The sequence below is a fragment of the Myotis lucifugus genome, unplaced genomic scaffold, assembly GCF_000147115.1.
Source record: "Myotis lucifugus unplaced genomic scaffold, Myoluc2.0 scaffold_12, whole genome shotgun sequence".
Classification (NCBI taxonomy): Eukaryota; Metazoa; Chordata; class Mammalia; order Chiroptera; family Vespertilionidae; genus Myotis; species Myotis lucifugus.
This window is the reverse complement of record NW_005871060.1, coordinates 8285552-8306774: the sequence shown is the minus strand read 5'-3', so window position 1 is coordinate 8306774 and position 21223 is coordinate 8285552. Positions and strand designations below refer to the sequence as shown.

The 21223-nt window shown below is 40.9% G+C and overlaps 1 protein-coding gene across 1 annotated transcript in view; it reads left to right on the top strand.

Annotated features, from left to right (window-relative positions):
* Positions 1-5961: 5961 nt before the first annotated feature.
* SPARCL1 (SPARC like 1) overlaps positions 5962-21223 on the top strand; it is a 56427-nt gene continuing 41165 nt past the window's right edge. Inside the window, 1 exon segment of the mRNA XM_006084595.3 lies at positions 5962-6087. Coding sequence (XP_006084657.1) covers positions 5991-6087 — 97 coding nt within the window. The 5' untranslated portion in view covers positions 5962-5990.

Below are 21223 nucleotides of genomic sequence, written 5' to 3'. Positions count from 1 at the left end.
GCTCTGCTGTTGTAGGGCAAAATCAGCTACAGTCAAAACATTAACAAATGGATATGGTTGTGTTCCAATAAAACTTTATTTGCACAAAGGGTCATAAATTGTCAAGTTCTGGAATAGGATAAAAGGAATCAGAAGCTCAAGTATGTCATCAGTTTTAAATAAGATGATCAAAGTGAGTCTCATTGAGAAGGTAACATTCAATCAAATACTAGAAGTAGGTGAGCAACTTAACTTGCTGTTAAACAGAGGAAGAGAATTCCAGGTAGAGGGAGCAGCCGGTGCTGCAGTCCTGTGGCAGCAATGTGCCTGGTGTGCTTTGAGGCTTAGGAAGTGGCTCAGTCCAGCTAAGAGAGAATGTGGGTAATCCTATTTGTAACCGCTTCAACTGGTATCTCCAATTCAGTTTTTCTTTCTTCCTTTCCCCGCCTTCTGTTAAATGAAACATGTTTTACCACTCCGAGTAAAGGTTCAGAAATAGACCTTTTCCTGATTAGGAAAGGTAAGCAACATTGATATGTTTTGTTTTGTTCCCATGAAAGCCTTGGTTTACCTCTATATCAAGAGCAAGGGCCATAGATGAAGGGAAGAGCAGCTAACCACCCAGGTTTCCTCTAGGAATCCTTAACCAACACGTTCTAATCCTCAGCAAAGTTGGCAGAATGGAGATTTATAATCAGAAAAGCAACTTTAAAATACTGCCTTTTTATTCACCTGGCTTTTTTGTTCCTGACGTGAAGAGGCAGCTGGCGATACTGTTTTTACAGAACCGGAGGCTATTCGAAATGGCTATTTCGAAATTGTCAACAAATCTGTCTTCTAAGAAGAATTCTCTGCCTCTGGACCCTGACGTGCCGCAGAGGAAGAATAACAGCAGCCCGCAGAGCAAAGCCGACCTGTGTTCTCCCGTGCGTGGGCTCACCCGGAGTGGGCAGCCCACCTGTGTCCATCTGTTCCGCAAAAGTAGAGTTATTATGAAAGGATAACACAGACGAGAGATAGAGGGTAAAACAAAAGCCTGAGTGAGAGTAGCAAGCAGAAACACATGTACTAGTACAACTGCCAACACCTCGCTGTCCTCTCAGCCTTGCCCCAAACCTGCCCCACCTTCCCGTGCACTCCAGCACCGCCCCCGCCCCCCCCCCCTCCCCCCCGGAATTCTTCTGCCAGGTGCCAGAATGCACAACAGTGCTGTCCCCTTCTGGTCAGGACTGCTCGTGCCCCACCCTGTCTCTCAGGTAACTCCTACTCATCCTTGGGTTCAAAGGGCACTTTTTCCAATTAAGTCCAGACCTGCTGTTTTGCACTCTCCTGGTACGAAGCTTCCTTTCTTCAACAGCACTTTTCAGTTTGTAGTTTACACATTCATCTGAGTGATTAATGAATATCGATCTGTCTCTCCCACCGAAATGGAGGTTTCGTGAAGACAGTAATCCTCCCTTTGTGTGCCCCATCGTATCTCCGGCAGCACCTGACATGTGATGGCCACTCCATGAATATCAGTTGAATAACAAAAGCCTCCCAGCAGTCAAAGAAAAGAGATGAGCATGAAAAGTTAAAATATTTACAAAGTCGTAAGTAAAAGCAAACAGCTTTTCCTTCATTCTGAGTTTTGAGCAAAATTGGCTTCTCAAAAGCATAACACTGTGTGAATTTGTAGATGACATCCTTATATTGATATAATACATTTCAAACAGCTGTTTTTTACACCATCTCTCAACAGAGGCCTATGACAAGATGCCAAATTGCCATTCAATATAAACAATTCTAAATGGAGCAAAACAAGGTGATCAGAGAACTCAGTTTTCTCTGGATTCCGATGCAAAAGTAAAATAATGTTAGCAAAATTGAGGGAGAGGGACTGCATGTCCTCCAGGTCCTCCTGCATAAATATTTCTTCCAGTCGGGTTTATGGTATGATTGGACAGCAGAGAGTTGAAGATTATATTCTCTGCGAACACATAAAGGGCAAACCCACATTCATCCTTTGACAATCAGCTGGAAGAAGGATGATTATTCAATTGACTTGTTCAGAGTAGAGCATGCATTCAGCTGGAGAGAAAATGACTCATGGGTTCCATTCATTTGTGAAAGAAAGACCTTGGTTCACACTGCCCTCCTGTGGCCACTTTACAATTTTCCGGCTTGCACACACAAACAGGCAAATGAGCAGATTTCAAGTTGGGTAACCTGAGAATCATTTATTCCTTAGTTCTCTAGAAGGTGAGACCAATTTTTTTCTTTTTTTTTCTTTTTTTTAGACAACTGGTATGATATTTAACAGGGTGGGGCAGTAGCATTCCCTTAAAACAAAGGTCAATAGGTGTTGTATTAAATTTGCAATTATCACTGTGTAAAAAGCTCAGCATTTGACCTAAAGCTGGTGGAAGGTTTGATGCACACACATGAGAGGCCTGACCATCCCTTGCTCATTACCCTTCCTTAACTCGATTGGCCTTTTCTCAATCTGTGCCCTTCAACTAGCACACCAGTAGATCTGAAACTTTTAGAGAGTGTGGGAAGGAATGATCTGGTGGGTGAAGCAATCAACAGTCACAAAATGCTCATTTTACATATATTTATTGAGTTTAATTACCACTGAAGGAAAGCAAGGTCACATAAGAAATAATCTCAGTTTTAAAATACTATCTAATAGGGGAGCAGTAACCTGTATAATATAACTCTATTACAGGATGAAAGTGATAAATACCCCCCAAATTGAATTAATATGTTATTTCCCTGTGACACAGGACAAAGCCAGAGATAGGACGTGAAGGGTGACAGATGATGTGCTGCTTTTTCTGAGTCAGTACATTCTAGTGCAGGACTAATATGCACATAGCACTTACTCTGTGTCAGGTGCTCTGAGCACTTCATAAAAAAATATGCTATTCACCTCAGACCCATTAGAGTGGTGTGTGCATTCTGTGCCATTGAGTCTGCTCAACTCCTGGTGACCCTATGAATGAGTGAGGTCCACAATGTTCCACCCTCAAAAGCCCTGCTCAGCTCCTGTAGCATCCATTAGAATGGTTATCATAAAAAAAAATCCAAAAAATAACAAATGTTGGCCAGGATAAGGAGAAATTGAAACCCTTATGCACTGCTGCAGAGAATATAAATGCTACAGCCTCTGTGGAAAACAATATAACTATTCCCAAAAACACTTAAAATAGAATTACCATATGGCCCAGCAATACCCTTCCTGGGTATATACCCAAGAGAATTGAAAACAGGGTCTCAAAGAAACATTTGTACATCATGTTCATAGCAATTACTTGCAATAGCAAAAATGTAGAAGCAATACTATGTCTATTGACAGATGCTATCTGTCACTGTGAATAAGCTAAATGTGGTATATGCATACAATGGGATGTTATTCAGCCTTAAAAAGGAAAGGAATTCTGATGCATGCTACAACATGGATGACATTGTGCTAAGTAAAATAAGCCAGTCACAAAAAGATAAATACTGTATGGTTGCACTCATATGAGATGCTCAGAGTAGTCAAAATCATAGGGACAGAAATAGAAACCTTGTTGCCAGCTTTGAGGGGAGGGAGGAAATGGGGGTTATTGTCTAATGGGTACAGAGTTCCAGTTTTACAAGATGGAGAGTTATGGAGCTAGGTAGTGCTTGCTGATGGTTGCACACTGTCATGAATGTATTTTTTATTTGTATATTTAATGTATTTGTATATTTAATATCACTGAACTGTACACTTAAAATGCGTATGGTGGTACATTTCATCTTATATGTATTTTACTACAATAAAAAATCTTTTTTAAAATAAGCTGTTGAAACCAAGATCTAATGCTAATACCTAACCTGATTTCAGTTTCAGCCTCTCCCAGGAACGTCATCTTAAGTGGTTAATCTGGAATTTTCTTGTCTGCATCAGTGAGGTAATCTGCCTAATAGATCCCATTGTCCCCCCAAATGAGGTGACCTCTCCAGAAACAATCCTTTTTTAAGTTTTTTACTTCCTTGTCTCACCTTTAAACACCTTTCCTTTTCTGTAGCTCCTTGAAGCTCCTTTTTACTTGCTCAATGGAATGCTGCCCAATTCATAAATTGGTCAATAAAGCCAATTACATTTTAACATTTAAAAATATATACTAATTATATGCCTAACCCATGGAAACACAATAGTGTGGTGAAGGCCTGGGGTGGGGCAGGAACTGGATGGAAGGGGTCAATGGGAGACATCTGTATTACTCTCAACAATAAAGATAAATTATATATATATACTAGAGGCCCAGTGCATGAAATTCATGCACTGGGGGGTGGGGGGTCCCCTAGCCCACACTGCACCCTCTCCAATCCAGACATCACTCTCACAATCCTGGACCACTGGCTCCTAATGGCTCACCTGCCTGCCTACCTGGTCACCCCTAACTGCCCCTCCCTGCTGGCCTGGTTGCCCCCAACTGCCCCCATCGACCAGCCTGGTTGCCCCTCACAGCCCCCCTGCCAACATGGTTGCCCCATGCAGCCTGCTGTTCAGTTGTTTGGTTGTTCCTCACTAACCCCCCTGCAGGCCTGGTCGTAGGCAGCTATCTTTGTGAGGGCGTGAGGGTTAATTTGCATATTACCTCTTTATTATATAGGAGATATATATATATATATATACACATATATATATATATGTGGAGAGAGAGAGAGAGAGAGAGAGAGAGAGAGAGAGAGAGAGAGAAAGAGAGACTATTGACATCCAGAGAAAAAATAACTTCTTATCAGAGGTAGCAGAGAAGGCTTCTTGGAAAGGACACATCTATGTTGGACCTTGAAAAATGATAGGAATTAAGGATGAAGGTTACAGGCAGAGGGAACTACCAAGCAAAAGCATCAAGGCAGAAAATTACAAAGCAAGGAAAGAGTGAAGGGAAGATAATGCATGCAGGGGCACATGGCCTTAAATGGCTGGCTCCTGAGTTTAGAACTGACTTGGTAGGCAGTGAGAAGCTATTGCAAGCATGTACAAGAGATATTTGTCCTGCTATTTTTGCTGAATCTCAACTATTAACACACAACATGAGAAGTGCTAACAAGATGAAAAAATTGTAATCATTAAAATATTGCATTTCCTCAGAAAAGCAACTATAATGTTTTCAAAAGTTATTCCAACTTGTTCCTTCATAAACTTTTTGGAGTAATGAATACTATTATAAGTATTTTATAGAGTTCAATAGGGAAACATTTATGACTAAGTTTCTCCACCCACAGTAATTGATCACACCACAGTAATCTGCACATTTTTATGTGTGAGTTGTGTTTCAGTCAATTGGTGAGGCTCATTAGTCAAGGGGACAAAATTGGTTCTTGGGAGGGGTGAAAAATCCTATTATTTTTAAAATATATATGTACTACAGTTATAGATATAGTACATAAATGGATATACAGTATATCTGTGGCATTACAACTTCATGGAGTGGGGGGAGGGTGGAGACAGGAAAAAACATATTCAAAAAACCCCTTGGGAAAGTGATAATGAAAGAAATTTTTGAGAAATACTAGAGAGAACAGACATGGTACAAATTGTTCACATTGTCTCCGTTTGAGTGGCCAGCCCATTAATGCCAGTGAAAACTCCAACCAGTCCTAGCCTGGTTCTCCTACCATTTGCTACAGCTTAGAGCTTCAGTGTAGTATCACCAGCTCTCACATGTACATCCAAATCACACGAAATCTCTATAACAGCTCAGGTCTCTTTCACAACTGAAATATTTAGAAAAATACAAATGCTGTTGCTCAAAACCTAGAAGAAAGCACAACCACTGGAACAAATCTCCAGAGTAGGATTGCTTCATCACACAAACAGTCCTTCTTAGTCTAAAACATCTTGCTCTGGGAACTTAACACAGGAGCCAAAAAAACATCAGACAGACTTGGAGTGGGGCAGCTTTTGGCTAGCAACTGCAAGTGACCTCACCCGTGAGAAGGCCTGAATATAAACTCCAGTCTTGGTAAACGAGACACATCCTGCAGGTCAAATGCACAGAAATATGAAGAGATGCAGCTGCAGCTCACTTGGACAAGAGATCGGCACACCAGGCCATTTGATGGATTGGGCTCAAAGTCTCTCCCAAGGTAAGGTTGGAACAAGAGAGCAGCTACACAGTTCACATTGCTAGTGTGTAGCTCACCCCTGTTTTCCAAACTCAATGAGGGTTCGGTCTGAAAAAAGACGGGAACGTAGGACTCCAGGGATTGATGTGAGCAGCTGCTGTGTTTACAGAGCTTGACTAAAAGGATGTGTTTCATCCCTCTGCATGAAAGTCATCATCCCTCACAAAGTATATGTGAAAAGAGGAGGCGTTCTAATGTCTATTACAGAAGGCTCCATGACAATCTCCAGCAACATTCGGCTTCCATATTGATGGCCTTCATCATCATCATCATCATTATTTATTAAACCCTAGTCCAGTCACAGTTGGACAAAGCACCTCTTTTCCTCAAAATGACCCTATGAAGTAGGTATGACTATCATCCTCATTTGACAGATAAGACACGGAGACACAGAGAGGTTAGGTAATTTGCCTAAGGTCACACAGCTAGAAAGTCTCAGAGCTGGGAATTGCTCTCTGAATCAATCCTTCTTTTCCAGAGAAAAGAAGGATTTTGAACATGGGCTTTATCTTCCAAGGATTTGATTGGTGTAATTTAGATTGCCAGGTAGTAGAACTTATTTCTGGTAGTATTCAATGGCATCAGTGATTAGCACGATCCTATTAGGCCTGCTGAATATACTTTGTTAATCTGGCACCTGATAGGGAGGTAAGCACAAAAGATTGGAGGTACAAGAAAATGGCAGACATTGAACTTCAACTCCTATTGTTCTTCAATTTAGAATTTATCAGTTCTGAAGTAAAGCTATATATATTTTTTAGATGGGACAACTAGGTTCAAACTGAACCCACAGACCAAAGGTAAGAATTATTACAAATAGCAGTTAGTTTTTTGGGTTTGTTGTTGTTATTTTTAGTGTAGTGTGTTGTTGTGTATTTTTTGTTTGTTTTCTTGAGTTTTGAGTTTTGCAGATGTCAATATTGAAGAACAAATATCACAGATTATTTGTCACTGTCTCACAAAATGTCTTTACTTAATTGCACTTCAGCCCTTTTCCATTACCTATCCACCAAGGGATGCTATAGGAAACACCTAAAAGAAACATGATATTGCAAGGATGCTGTAAGGGTACCATTTGCTGTTTTACCTAGTGTCTTGCATGTATTTTCTGAATTTTTTTTACATTATGAATTCTACCACTAATCATATTTACCTCATTCCTTTGGTCAACTAGAAGTTTAGAGTCAAATCTGCAACTTAACCTTGTAGTGGGTTGAAATGTTTCCCTTAGAAAGGTATGTTCATGTTTCAAACCCCTGGTACGTGTGAATGGAGCCTTATTTGGAAATAGGGTCTTTGCAGATGTAATTAAGATAAAGTCATACTGGATGAGGATGGACCATAGATCCAAATACTGGTGTCCTTCTAGGAAAATAGGACAGAGAGATTCAGAGGTGACACATGCGGGAAGAAAGCCATGTGAAGACAGAGGTAGAGATTAGAATGATACAGCTACAAACCAAGGAATGCCAGAGATTGTTGGAAGCCACCAGAAGCCAGGAAGAGGTAAGGAAGGATTATTCCCTAAAGCATTCTTAAGGAGCCTGTGCCTGCTGATTTCAGATTCCTAGCCCCTAGCACTTTGAGAAAATAAATTCCTATTGTTTTAAGCCATTCAACTTTTGGTTATTTGTTCTGGCAACTGTTAGGAACTAATAGAAGTTTTTGTACTGATAAATGGCACTGCTATACCAAATTCCCAAAAATGTGGAAGTGACTTTGGAATTAGATAATCGGTAGTGGTTGGAAGAATTTTGAGGCATATGATAGAAAAAGTCTAGATTTCCTTAAAGAGGTTGTTGATAGAAATGTGAACATAAAGGAGATTCTGGTAAGGGCTTAGAAAGAATTGAGAACCACGGAGAAATATTCTATCTTAGAGAATGCATATATTATCATGAACAAAATGTTGGTAGAAATATAAATGTTAAAGGTAATACTGGTGAGGTCTCAGAGGGAATGATGAACATGTTACTGGACACTAGAGAAAAGGCAGTCCTTGTTATAAATCAGCAGGAACTTTGCTTAATTATCTTCTACTATTGGGTGGAAAGCAAAACTTGTAAGTGATGAACCTGAATATTGAGCTAAGGAGATTTCCAACATATGGGAGGCAGAGCCTGTTTCCCTTGCTGTTTATAGTAAAATGTGAGAGGGAAGAGATAAGTGGAGGAAGAAGCTACTCTCAAAAATGAAGTAGAACTTAATGATTTTGAAAATTCTCAGCCTTCAGATAGCGAAAGAACATCAAGGGTATAGCTGGACAACCTTCTGCTACCTAGGCTTGTGAATGTGACCCATGGATCTGGTCAACCTTCTCAGCAGAAGCCAGAAATACAGATGGACTTATCTAGAAAGAACCCTCTTTTCTGATGGTTTGGACCCCTATAGAGTGCACAGGAGACCAACAATTTCTTGAGAATATTATACCAGCAGGAAGAGGGACAGAATGAAATAAAGGCTGTCAGACTTCCAAAATTTATTATGGCTACAAACATGTGTTATTCTTCAAGGAAAAGGAAGAATGATTCCTGTTATGGACTGAATTGTGTTCCCCCAAAATTCATATCTTAAATTCCTAATCCCCAGTATCTCTGAAATTGACGATATTTGGAGATAAGGTCTTTAAATTAGGTCAACAAATATGACTGATGTCCTTAGAAGAACTTAGGCTACAGGAACACACAGAATAAAGACCATGTGGAAAATTCTGTTATCTAAGTTACCAGTGAGTGGTATTTTGTTATAGTAGCCCTAGCAAACTAGCCCATGGTGTAAGCAAGGAGGAGGGTCCTTCCTATAGGTGTTATGAACTAAATTGTGTGTCCCCCACCATCATCCCAAAATCCTATATGTTGAAACCTTAACCCCCAATGTTGCTGAATTTGGAGATAGAGCCTTTAAAGAGTTAATTAAGATTACATTAGGTCGTAAGTTGGAGCTCTAATCTAATAGGACTTGTATTCTTATAATAAGAGGAAGAGACACCAGGGATGCATGAGCACAGAGAAAAGGCCATGTGAGAAGACAGCCATCTGCAAGCAGAGGAAAGAAGTCTGGGGAGAAACCAACTCAGTTAGCATCTTGATCTTGGTCTTCTAGCCTCTAGAACTGTGAGAAAATAGTTTCTGTTATGTAAGCCACCCACTGTGCAGTATTTTGTTATGGTATCCCTAGAAAACTAGTGCATGGTGTAAGCAAGGAGGGTCCTACATGCCGGCTCCTGGCCAAGATAATTATCAACACTATTTTCATTACAACTTTCCTTCATCTATACTCACTACCTCCTGGGGCTTTCCACTACTCCCAGGGAGCCATGCTTCCTTCTGACAAGGAGTATATGCCTTGTCTCTTACACCCTTAATAGGCAGGAATAATGATATTCTCTCATGTCACCCAGAAACTGTGCTATGTATAACAAAAAGCCTCATTCGATGCTTGAGGATTGACTGTTGGGTTCTCTAGTCCTTCACTTGAATCAGAAGATCTTAACTTCATGGAACCCCTGAGTGCAGGAGTTCATAGCTAGGCTTTAGGAGCTTACCCACAGCTTTCAACAAACTCTCAAAGGGACTCATAGCACTAGAAGGTTAAAAAATATGCAAGCTTTGCTGTTGACTTTACTAAACCCTTCTCCCCAATACTGATGTTATATAGGTCAGTTCACATGCAGAGATGTGACAAGTTCTTTATTAGTCAAAGTTCTCCCATCACATTTAGACACTGGATAAGCTTCTCAATCTGAGCTCCAACTTTATTTGTTGAATGAGCATTGTTGTAGGTTTACTGTCCTCAGCTTCACGAGCTGTATTTTATAAAGGACAGCTGCAAGAAACAATAAGAGTTTGGATATTTGCCCACGAACATTCCCAAAATAAAACCGTACTTAAAGGACATTGTGGATTCAAGGTCCTTTTATTGTTTCAAAATTGTTGTGCCCTTGCCAGGTGGCTCAGTTGGTTGGAGCATCGTCCCATACACCAAAAGGTTGTAGGTTTGATTATGATCACTGCTTCTCTGTTTCTCTCTCTCTCTCTCTCTCTCTCTCTCTGTCTCTCTCTCTCTCTCTCTTCTTTCTCCTTCTCTCTCTATAAATGATGAAAAACATAGCCTGGGGTTAGGATTTTTAAAAATTTTATATTTTCTATTTATAAGCAATACAGTGAAAAAAAGAAATACAGTGCTGTAAGTTAATAAGACCTAGAGAAAACATTCAGTATAACAGAGTTGAAATTCTCAAGCTTTGCCATCTACAAATGAACCCCCTAGGTACATATTTACATTTACTAGTAAGAGATAAATCCAGTTTTCTCTATCCAAATTATTTTTTATGTTAACATAAATTTCTATAAGAAATTTCATTTCAATCACTTCATAGAAGCATAAAATGCCAATTTTTGTATTAGAAAAAATATGTTTTCAGTCAAATCTTTTCTTCCATTGCCCTCTAGCTAAAACTTTCTCTATATTCTCATTGACCTAAAATAAATCACCTAAAATAAATCTCGTAGAATTATCTCAAATAAGTGGGGAATGGTATTAGAATAAGGAGTTGACATTGTGGGTCCAAGAAAAATTTCCCTTAGCTAAACTGGGCAAAATCTTGAGAAATGCTTGTCCTGCATACCCTGCAATAGTCCCGCCACACCGGTGGCCCTCAGGAGTGTTGGGGAAATGGTGTCTGTATCTCCCACACTTCTCAGACCCAGATGTGCACAGAGGCAGAGAAACAAAGTCAAATACAGCCTACCCCTTTGATCTTTTCTCCAAGGAGACTGTCCACACCCCAGACCTTGGCTGAGGAAAAACATCCCATTGTCTGAGGCAAAAGGACATCACGTCATTTCATCCTGTGCCTGGAAAGGCAGCTTGAAACAAGTCATCCTGATTCTAGAGGCGTGAGACTCTTCCCAGCTGCGCCATGACTTGTTTTCAGTTCCTGGGCAAATTGCCCAGTTTCCTCTGTTCCCAAATTTCCCCAACTGCAAAAGAGAGATAATTCTTGTTACCTTTCTCTTGTGGTGTTCTGAAAACTAAACAGGGCAAAGGTTTCTAAAGTGCTTGGAGGCAATTGTTGAAGGCAGATTTACCTAGAACTAGAGGTGGGTTTTTATTTATTTTTGTTGTTGGTTTGCTTTTGGCCTGAATTGGGCATAAATGTAGAAAATCTAAATTAAATTACATTACAACCATTCACCCCATGTTGATGAAGCACTTACAGTATGCAAAGCACTGTGCTAGGCACATGGAGAATAGAGAGGGGGCACATTTCTACCCTCAACTAGCTCATAGCTCACTCAGGAGGTATTATAGCCTATAGCCTGGAGGTTGAATAACTCAACACAGCCCCATGCTATAGATATGGATGCTGAAGCTTAGGAAGGTTATATACCAATTAGGAAGTGTATGACCCAGGATGCAAACCCAGGATGCGTGGCCTCAAAGCATGCATACTTTATCACTATATACACTTCCCTCAAGTGGGAACATACTAATACTCACCTCATATAGATTGTGAGGACCAACTAAAATAATGCATTAAAAAAATGTTAGCAGCCCCAGCCGAGTCTCAGGTTTGATCCTGGTCAAGGACATATGCCCGGCTTTAGGGCTCAATCTCCAGTAGGGGGCATGCAAGAGACAGTCAATCAATGATTTTCTCTCATCATTGATGTTTCTATTTCTCACTCCCTCTCCCTTCCTCTCTGAACTCAATAAAAATATTTTTTTTAAAAAATGTTAGCACAACCCTAGCCAGTTTGGCTCAGTGGATAGAGTGTTGGCCCACAGACCAAAGGGTCCCGGGTTCAATTTCATTCAAGGGCACATACCTCAGTTGCAGGCTCCATCCCTGGCCCTGGTTGGGTGTGTGCATGAGACAACCAATCAATGTGTCTCTCTCACATCAATGTTTCTCTCTGTCTCTCCCCTTTCATTCCACTCTTACTAAAAATCAATGGGAAATATCCTCCGGTGAAGATTAACAATAACAAATATGTTAGCACAGTGTCTGGAGCATTATAAATGTGCAATAAATGTAGAAGTAGCAGTAGAGGAGATCAGACTCATATATAAATAACAAGAATGTCAAATCAAAAATAAATGCATGCCTACTTATGGGAAAAATCCTTCTTATAAACCAATCATTATACAAGGGGTTTCAGTAAGGAGTTGTGTTGGGGAAGCATAGTTTATGACCTGCAACATTTGTGAATCAGCATACAAGTGATCTGTAATATGAAGGAATGGTGCTCTGTCCATACATAAATTTCTGAAGGTCATTTACAGAAAGGTTAAAGTATCTCAAGTACCCTGCTATTATTAACATTCAGACTGTTTTCCTGAGAATAATTTCTAGTTAAGCAATGTGGAAATGCATCTGCTACAATTCTTCTCTCCTTTCTTAACCCCCACCCCTAATTTCCTTTAGGAAGAAAGAACAGCATGGAGTTTCTTTTCAAAGTCTTAAAATAAAAATCCCCTAAAAAGGGATCCTGCTTATAAAACCTTTTAGAGTTGTTTGGAGGAAGAAAAATGCATAAAGAGCCAAGCGCTTATATTCTGGCCAAGTTATGAGCTTCTGAGAACAAGAGCTTGAGGGGAAGACTGTTAACTCTCTCCCTGTTGGTTTGCACTGCTCATAAAGCTCATCGCTCCCTCGCGAGAGGCCAGCCTGCCAGAGAACTGCAGGAATCTGCAACAAAAGCGATGACAGTCTGAAATACACCCGGTGCCACCTCCTAACTGGTCCGTCACCTCAGACCCTGACTAGTTGACAGAGCAGCAGAATTTCAACTCCAATAGGCTCAAATGTGTTTCTGTGCAAAGCAGCAAAGCTAATGAGGGAAGAGATTTAAAGAGTATTGGGAATTTGTCAAACTTTTATTCACTGGCTGTGTGCAAAGAGGGGATTCAACTTCCATTTTCTGCTAAGGCTCTGGGTCCAGCCGCCTACCTGAAGGTAAATTTTAACAAGTTTACTCGATCATCTAATTGCATGTGCTTAACTGATTTGCATGATCTGATCAAAATATCTAAGATTTTTGACTAATACAAAGCCATTCATTTATTTTTTTTAAACTTTTGTATGATTTATAGAAAAGCTACTTAATAGGGAATTTTAACTCTTGTATTCGTGTTTCCTTTTCTTCTCCAAGATTAAATAGCAAGTACTAATAAATGATGGTTTTAGTATAGAGCAAGAATACAAATGTAGAATTATTGTCAGCTAGAATTTCATTCAGATCTTGGTTAAGTCTGAACCCTGAGCTGTGTTTTGTAGAAATACTTTACTAATTATACTAAATAAATCATAATGAAAGTCTTTTTAAAAACTTTCAAATCAAAGCAATTTGTGCATTTTCCATATCTAAATCATGTGAAGTTATTCATCACCACCATTGCCCCAGTCTGTGCTTAACAGCAATGTAGAAATGGAACATTTTGCTTTTCCAAAAGGTAGACAAATCCCTAATCAAGTATTCATCCTTGATTATTTTTTAGTTATTGTGACTATTTTTCCTTTCCTGATTCACTCTTATAGTTTTATGACAAATTGTCTCTTATTTCCTTCTCTCATTTTTAAGATGTTCACACACATAACATAAAATTTCTCTAATTCCCAATGATGTCTTATTTAAGAAGGGGAAAAGAGGGAGGGGACTTAAAGAGCTAAAGAGATTATGACAGCTCTTATATTGTAAGGCACTATCATTTCTTGCTCTATCTTCTAAAATAAAAATTAAAATGCAAGTCATGCTCATTCATTCTTCCTGGTATTAGAGGTCACCCTGCAGGAGGAAACCATGCTTTCAGCTGCTGATCGATACTGTTGATAGTATAACCAAGAGGTACTGCAGAAAGAGTATCTCTCTCGTACAGCCTTTAATCTGCAAAGAGGTTAAATATGTCACCTTGGCCTTGTAGCTGAGCTCTCCTCTGGCCCAGGGCCGAAGTACACTGCATAGAAATGTTCCCTTGGTCCAACGCAGCAAAAATCTTTTTTTTTTTTAATTGCACCTTTTTCATGGATACCGGCTTTTTCAGTTCACAGCTAAACCTTGATGGTTATGAACATTGTTAACGAGGACTATTTAAAAAAAAGGGGGGAACGCCCATCTTGGGAAGATTTAAGTACATATTTCTCTTCATTCAACAAGATCTAGCAAAGCAAAGCCATGGGTTTCATCTACTTATCATCCAATCAACTAATGCTGCTTTCCACATTTTGGAAAAGAATATGTACATGTTATTAATAAATCTTGCCTTTTATCTTTCAGGAACTTTCTGTACTGCCATTTAGCAATTAGAGTATTAGATTTCCTTTCCAGGTCCTTTGGGATATAATCCCCAATAGTTTCTCGTGAGCAGTTTCAGTTATCAGCTAAGTAAAAATAATAAATAGCAATGACAAAAATAAAATAAATAGTGATGTATCTGGATGACTCCAAAAAACTATTCATTTTCTTTTCCTCTTGCCTGGGTGTTATTTTTATTCAGTTGATTTGTAAGACTATGCAAACACTGCTATTTTAGTGAAGTTTAGCACAATGTTCCGAACATGTTGGGAATCTTTTTTCACCAAGAACATAAAAAACTGTTGTTAAAAGACTTCAGGTGCCCTTTAACTTCACATATCATTCTGCAACAACCCTTAGCGAAGGAGAAGGGGACCCCATATATCCAGGAGAATTTCCCCAGTAGACCTAGCTGCCCAAGAGATGCCCAACTAGGCCAGAGTCTCATTCATGCAGGGCCCACAGGGCATCTTCCCCCAAAAGCTGAGTCTGCAATGGTGGTCACCTGGGGCTAGCCTGGTTTTTGTCCTGGGCATCGAAAGGTAGACAGCCCCAGGCGGTTTGGCTCAGTAGATAGAGCATCGGCCTGCAGATGGAAGGGTCCCGGGTTTGATTCCAGTCAAGGGCACAGGCCCGGATTATGGGATTGATCCCCAGAAGGAGGCATGTAGGAGGCAGCCAATCAATGATTCCCTCTCATCATTGATGTTATTGATGTTTCTATCTCTCTTTCCCTCTCCTTTCCTCTCTGAAATCAATAAATATATATATATATATTTAAAAAGGTAGAATTCTGGAGAACAAAGCGACTGTGGGTAGGTGGTATAATAAATTGAATAAGACTCTGGGAGCATCCTGACCTGGTTCACATCTGGGCTTTACCAGGCTCTGGACAAAGGACTCTTTGCGCCTCAGTTCCCTCATTTGCGGAAGTGGGGATCATAACATTAGAAACACGTTGTAATAATTTAGTGAAGCAAACAGCTACTCCTGGTACATATGAAGTGATCAATTGATCATAGCTAATATTAAAGCACTAGGCTACCTACATGTCCTGATTGGAACCCCGTGGAAAGGGAATTAGCACCAGGTTTTCCCTCGGGGTTTCTTCCTTATACGTACAAGCTTTGCTGTGTAATGAAATGTCAATGCCAAGTCTCTGCCTCAGAGTCAGCACAGCAGCATGGCTAGAGCATGGGTTCGGAGTCTAACACTCTTGGATTTGAATCCTGACTCTGCCTCTTACAGGTTGTGATGTGAGCTTGGCAGTCACATCACACCTCCAAGACTCAGCTTGCCCATTTATGAAGCAAATAGTGATAATACAACCCACAACTTGGGTTTTTGTAGGAATTAAATGAATTTTTTTAATGCTAAATATAGCTCCTGACAGAGTACTGAACACACAGTGTTTGGTTATGCACTTGGAATGATTTTTCTGGTAGTAAAACTGGGGACCAAGAAAGAAATATTCTTTAAATGAATTATCTTTTTTTTACCCAAAGAAATGAAAAAAAAAAAATCTGACACTACTGTATTCCCCTGGGGGCCTCAACATGAAGCATGTGTAACTGTGAGTCTTTATGCTTCATCAATTAGTTGATTCTTAATGGCCAAGTCAAATGAAACCAAAGAGAGTTTTCTGTTTCGGATTGCCATTAGGGAGAGTGAGAAGAAATGCTGCTTTGCAGTTAATTCTCTTTTATTGGCCTACTTGGACAGGGGAGAAGGCCCCCAGCATTTCTCCTTTCTTATCTTTTCTAAAGGCAAGAATAGGGGTTTTGACTTGCTCTCGGGGGTAGTTTTCCTCTCTAACTGAAATTCAAACCAGAGGGCTTGGTTTTTGTTTTTGTAAACCTCTCCCCCTATGTTCCTATCATTGAAATGTCAGCTGCTTTTTCTGGCTACATGTAGCAGGAGCAGCCTGTCGTCATAGCAATGAAAGGGTATGGAGAGACTCGAGTTTCGTGACCACTCTGTGAAATAACTCTTAGCCTGCTTTAAAATCCTTCTTTAGAAATGTAGTCTCTAGTCCTGGCTTGTTTCCTTCCTATTATGCAACCATGTTATGTATACCAATTGCAGCAGTTAAATGTTTCCTTTAAAGATTCAATGAATAGATGTTAAGAAAATGAACAAGGAAACTACTAAAACACTGTGGAGTGTAAGAGAAAAACTGGGAAGGCAATGAAAGAGAAAGAAAAATGACCTCACTTCATAGCACATACTTCATACCCGGAATAAATCCATTTTCCCAGTTCCCACCGCCTCCTCCCAACTTCACGATGTGTGATAGTATGTTGGTTATCTAGGGGGATTCTGGGGCAGGCGGCCTGGACTCGAATCCTGGCGCTCATACTTTCTAGTTTGTTTATCGTATCCACTCTTTGCCTTTGTTTTCTAATATGTAAAATAGAGATGATAACAATAGTCATAAAGTTATCTTGGGAATTGAATGAGATAGTGTATGTAAGGCTCTTATTACAGTATCTGAACAGTGGTAATGGTTGGCTGTTAAGCTTGACAAGCTTCACTTCCCCCTAATTGTTAAATGGAGATAACAGGAAATTCTTAAGATTGTAGGATTAACTGAAATAATAGTGACTTGAACTGCTCAGAGTGTAGTAGTTCTCTTAATATTTTTCATCATGAGGTCTAACTCTAATAAGAATGGCTTTTTCCAAGTTGGACTCTCCCAGTTATAAACGAAGGCCTCATAAGCATTATTGTATAAATGTGAACCACTGAATTCCCAAAGAGAAAAAAAAGAAATGGGTTTTTTTTTACATTTATAAAGAGTAAAGAAGATGCTTCTCATCCTGATTAACATTCTCCTATTTCATGAAATAATTTTGTTAAAGCTTTCTATATGCAACTCTAACATCAGTGCCTTGCTCACTGGATCCACTCTGTACTTATTTCACGCAAGTATGTCATCAATCCTCTGGATGTTGTTTGTTTTGCACATCTTAGAAAGCTGCTGACGCCGCACATTGGATCCCCACGCAGGCATTCTCATTCTCTGGCAAGGATCTCTACATGTAATTGCTTACTCGGTTGCTTTTACCAGGGCTCTTTAAAAAGGGCTTATTTGAATCCACTGTAGTCTGTAAAGTGTGGCTTTCTAAAATTGTTCAGTTCCAACATTTGCAATGAAGTCATACCTCAAGAATAATTACTAATCTGCTTTCAATATCTTTATCTCCTTTTTTATTGTCATGGTGACCATCTTAAGAACATAAATAAGCATTATTAGAGATCATCTTAGGCTGTTTTCTTGAAATGGTACTTTGTTGTTCAAAATGAAGTATTTGAGAAAATGGCCTTTAATGTGAGAGACCTCAGAATGACTGGAATATAAAAACAAGTCTCTCTTTTTTATAGCGTGATTTTAGGGGGTGAAAATTTTCAAATTATATCTAATGTGCATTTCATATAATTATACACTGAAGTAAGTGCTAAGAAGGCAAAGCACTTTTGTTCTAAGTATGTGAAGAGCCTGACCTCTGCTCAAGGTCAGTGATGGCTTTCCTTGATCCAAAGGTTAAACAAGGTTAACTCTGTGGTGTGGGGCTGGGTATATGTTGGGTGGTGGTAGTTGGGGTGAGTGGATGCTGACAGGAGGATTCCGAGAGGGTAAACACTTTGCACAAAGACCCTGCAGCAGGAGGGGTCATGGCCTATTCCAGGAACAAACAGAAGGTCAGCGCCTCTGCACAAAGGGCAGAGCAGTGAGAAATGCAGACCCCAAGCAACTCCGCATAATGTCCTCTTACCTGAGCACTATAGGTATTTATCCTCTCCTTGATTTAATGTGTATCTTTACCATTTTTGTTGAATTCTGGTTAGAGTTAAAGTTCCTATAGGCATGACCCATGTTTAACACTAGCTCAGACCCCCATGGTGAAAGGTTCAGTTAGGAAGAATGAAGGTCAGAACTCCAGAAAAGTCTGTACTTTGAGACTGAGTGTATTATATACACGCACGGGGCTGGACATCTTGATGTCCGATAGTGGTGACTCAACCGAGAACTCGAAATAGAAGAGCATCTTTTTTAATCCTTCAGATGACTTTAACCCCAAGCTGTAAAGCTCTCCCGAGAGGCTCATTAATATTCTAAAAGCCCTAAAGCATCAGTGTTAACTCCAGATCAGGTAATAACAGGTATATGTTAGCCAAAATAAGACTAAAGGATTTTCTCTCTGATACCGAAGGCTTTGGCTATCATATAAAGATAGGGTGAAGGAGAATGGTCTGTTTGAGGATGACTATGAAGCACTTACAATAATCATTTTGTTTACTACATTTCCCTGAAAGAAAATTTTTTCATAGTTATAGTAATTACCAAAAATAGCAGCCTACAGGCTTCCTCTGATATAAACGAATTCAACAGAAGATACCTGTCCTTATTTGGAAGTGTGAATGTACAGACTCCAGGAAGTGATATGCCAATAGTGGGAAGAAAAATACAATAATGGGGGAAACCTCTCCTTCTTCTAGGGTATGTGGTATGTCTTTCACCTTGAGACCAGATAGGATGAACAATTAAGTACTACCCATCTGCCTTGAAAACCAAGCATGCTGAAGCAAGTTTCCTTGGTCCAGAAGGAAAGGAGGAGGACTTGCAAGTTTGGCTGAGGTTGCCAACCAAGGAGCCAATGACTGGAGAGGAACTCAGGCAAAATGAGGAAAATTCAATTAGAAGGACTTGGAGCGATAACCCCCAGCACTGAAATGTCCTAGGAGCCATTGTTATGGCTAATACAGTGAGGGAAAACAATAGTCCCCAAGCCTGTTCCTCCCTTTGGAGGCATGGGTGGCCACTCAAGTTCAGTGGTCAGACAGCTTTTTAAACGCTTGAGAGAAAAAGAAAGAGAAGGAAAGTAAAGAGAGAGAAGAGGTATAGTGAGACACGAAGTGCTCAGTGGAGACAGATGGTTAGGGTAAGTAGATTTAAGTGGCAAGGCAACATGCAGAACTTCAAAAATAACATTTACTATATTAAATGTAAATTTAAATTAATGATCTAAATTAATTATATTAATGTTCTTTAAAAGCTATAGAAACTGACTAGAAATCAAATACAAAAATCTACTCTGACCTAATCTTATTCTAACTTAAACTTCTAGAAATTATTATAGAAACTAAAATGGAACCAATCTACACTAATAAAAGACAAACATGCAAATTGACCGTACCTTCGCCATGCCTTAAGCCACGCCCACCAGACAATCAGAGCGACTATATGCAAATTAATCCAATCAAAATGGCAGCAAGCAGCCATGGAGCTGGAGCAAGCAGGAGGCTTGGTTGCCCCAATGATGGAGGAAGCCAAGCTTCCCACCTGCCGCGGCTGGCTCTGAGCTCCACTCAAAGCAATAAAGTTTCAATTATAGAAGGTAAATAAACCCCAGATACCTGCTTTCAGCCAGCCGTGGCCACGGAGCTGGAGCGAGCAGGAGGCTTGGGTTGCCCCTGGCAATGGAGGAAGCCAAGCTTCCCTCCTGCCCACCCTGGCTGGCTCTGAGCTCCTCTCAAGGCTACAAAGTTTCAATTATAGAAGGTAAATAAATCCCAGAATAAAAAAAAAGAAAAATAGGGGAGGCTGGGAGCTCCCGTCTCCTGGGGGCTTGGCCAGCCTGAAAACGGCCCTCAGCCCCTCACCCAGACTGGCCAGGCACCCCAGTGGGGACCCCCCCACCCTAAAGGGGGTGTGGCCAGCTTGAAAACAGCCATCAGCCCCTCACCCAGGCTGGCCAAACCTCCATGGGGTGAGGGTCCCCACTGGGGGGGCTTAACCAGCCTGCAAACAGCCATCAGCCCCTCACCCAAGCTGGCCAGGCACCCCAGTGGGGACCCCCACCCTGAAGGGGGTGTGACCAGCCTGCAAACACCCATCAGCCCCTCACCCAGGCTGGCCAGGCACCCCAGCAGGACCCCCACCCTGATCTGGGACACCCTTCAGGGAAAACCAGCCGGCCCCCACCCATGCACCAGGCCTCTATCCTATACAATAAAAGGGTAATATGCAAATTGACCCTAACAGCAGAAGGACTGGGAATGACTGGTCACTATGACACACACTGACCACCAGGGGGCAGACGCTCAATGCAGGAGCTGCCCCTTGGTGGTCAGTGTGCTCCCACAGGGGGAGCTCTGCTCAGCCACAAGGCAGGCTGATGGCTGCCAGTACAGCGGTGGTGGTGGGAGCTTCTCCTGCCTCCTCAGCAGCACTAAGGATGTCCGACTACAGCTTAGGTCTGCTCCCTGCTGGTAAGTGGACATCCCCCGAGGGCTGCCGGGCTTCCAGAGGGATGTCTGACTGTCAGCTTGAACCTGCTCCTCCAGGGAGCAGGCCTAAGCCAGCAGGTGGACATCCTCCAAGGGGTCCCAGACTGTGAGAGGGCACAGGCCGGGCTGAGGGACCCTCCCGAGTGCACAAATTTTTGTGCACTGGGCCTCTGGTTACAAATAAGAACTCAAAATGAACCAGATTACCCAAAGCCTATTCTGGTTTTTTGTGTGCAAATTCACTTCTAAATCTAGATGGAGAGTGATGTTCTAGGATGTTCCAAACTTTAAGTGCCCTCCCTTTCTCTGGGAGATAGAAATTTTAGGACACCAGGAATCAGAGGGTTTCATTCACAGAAATATCCTATGTTCCTTAACAAATGCAATGTCCAAGGAATATTTGCTCTTACATGCACGGCTTTCCTACCCCCACCTGAAGGGCCATGCACTCTGTCTTGGAGGTGCTGGACACAGGCATAGCCCTTTCTGCCTGTGCCTTTCAGACCAAT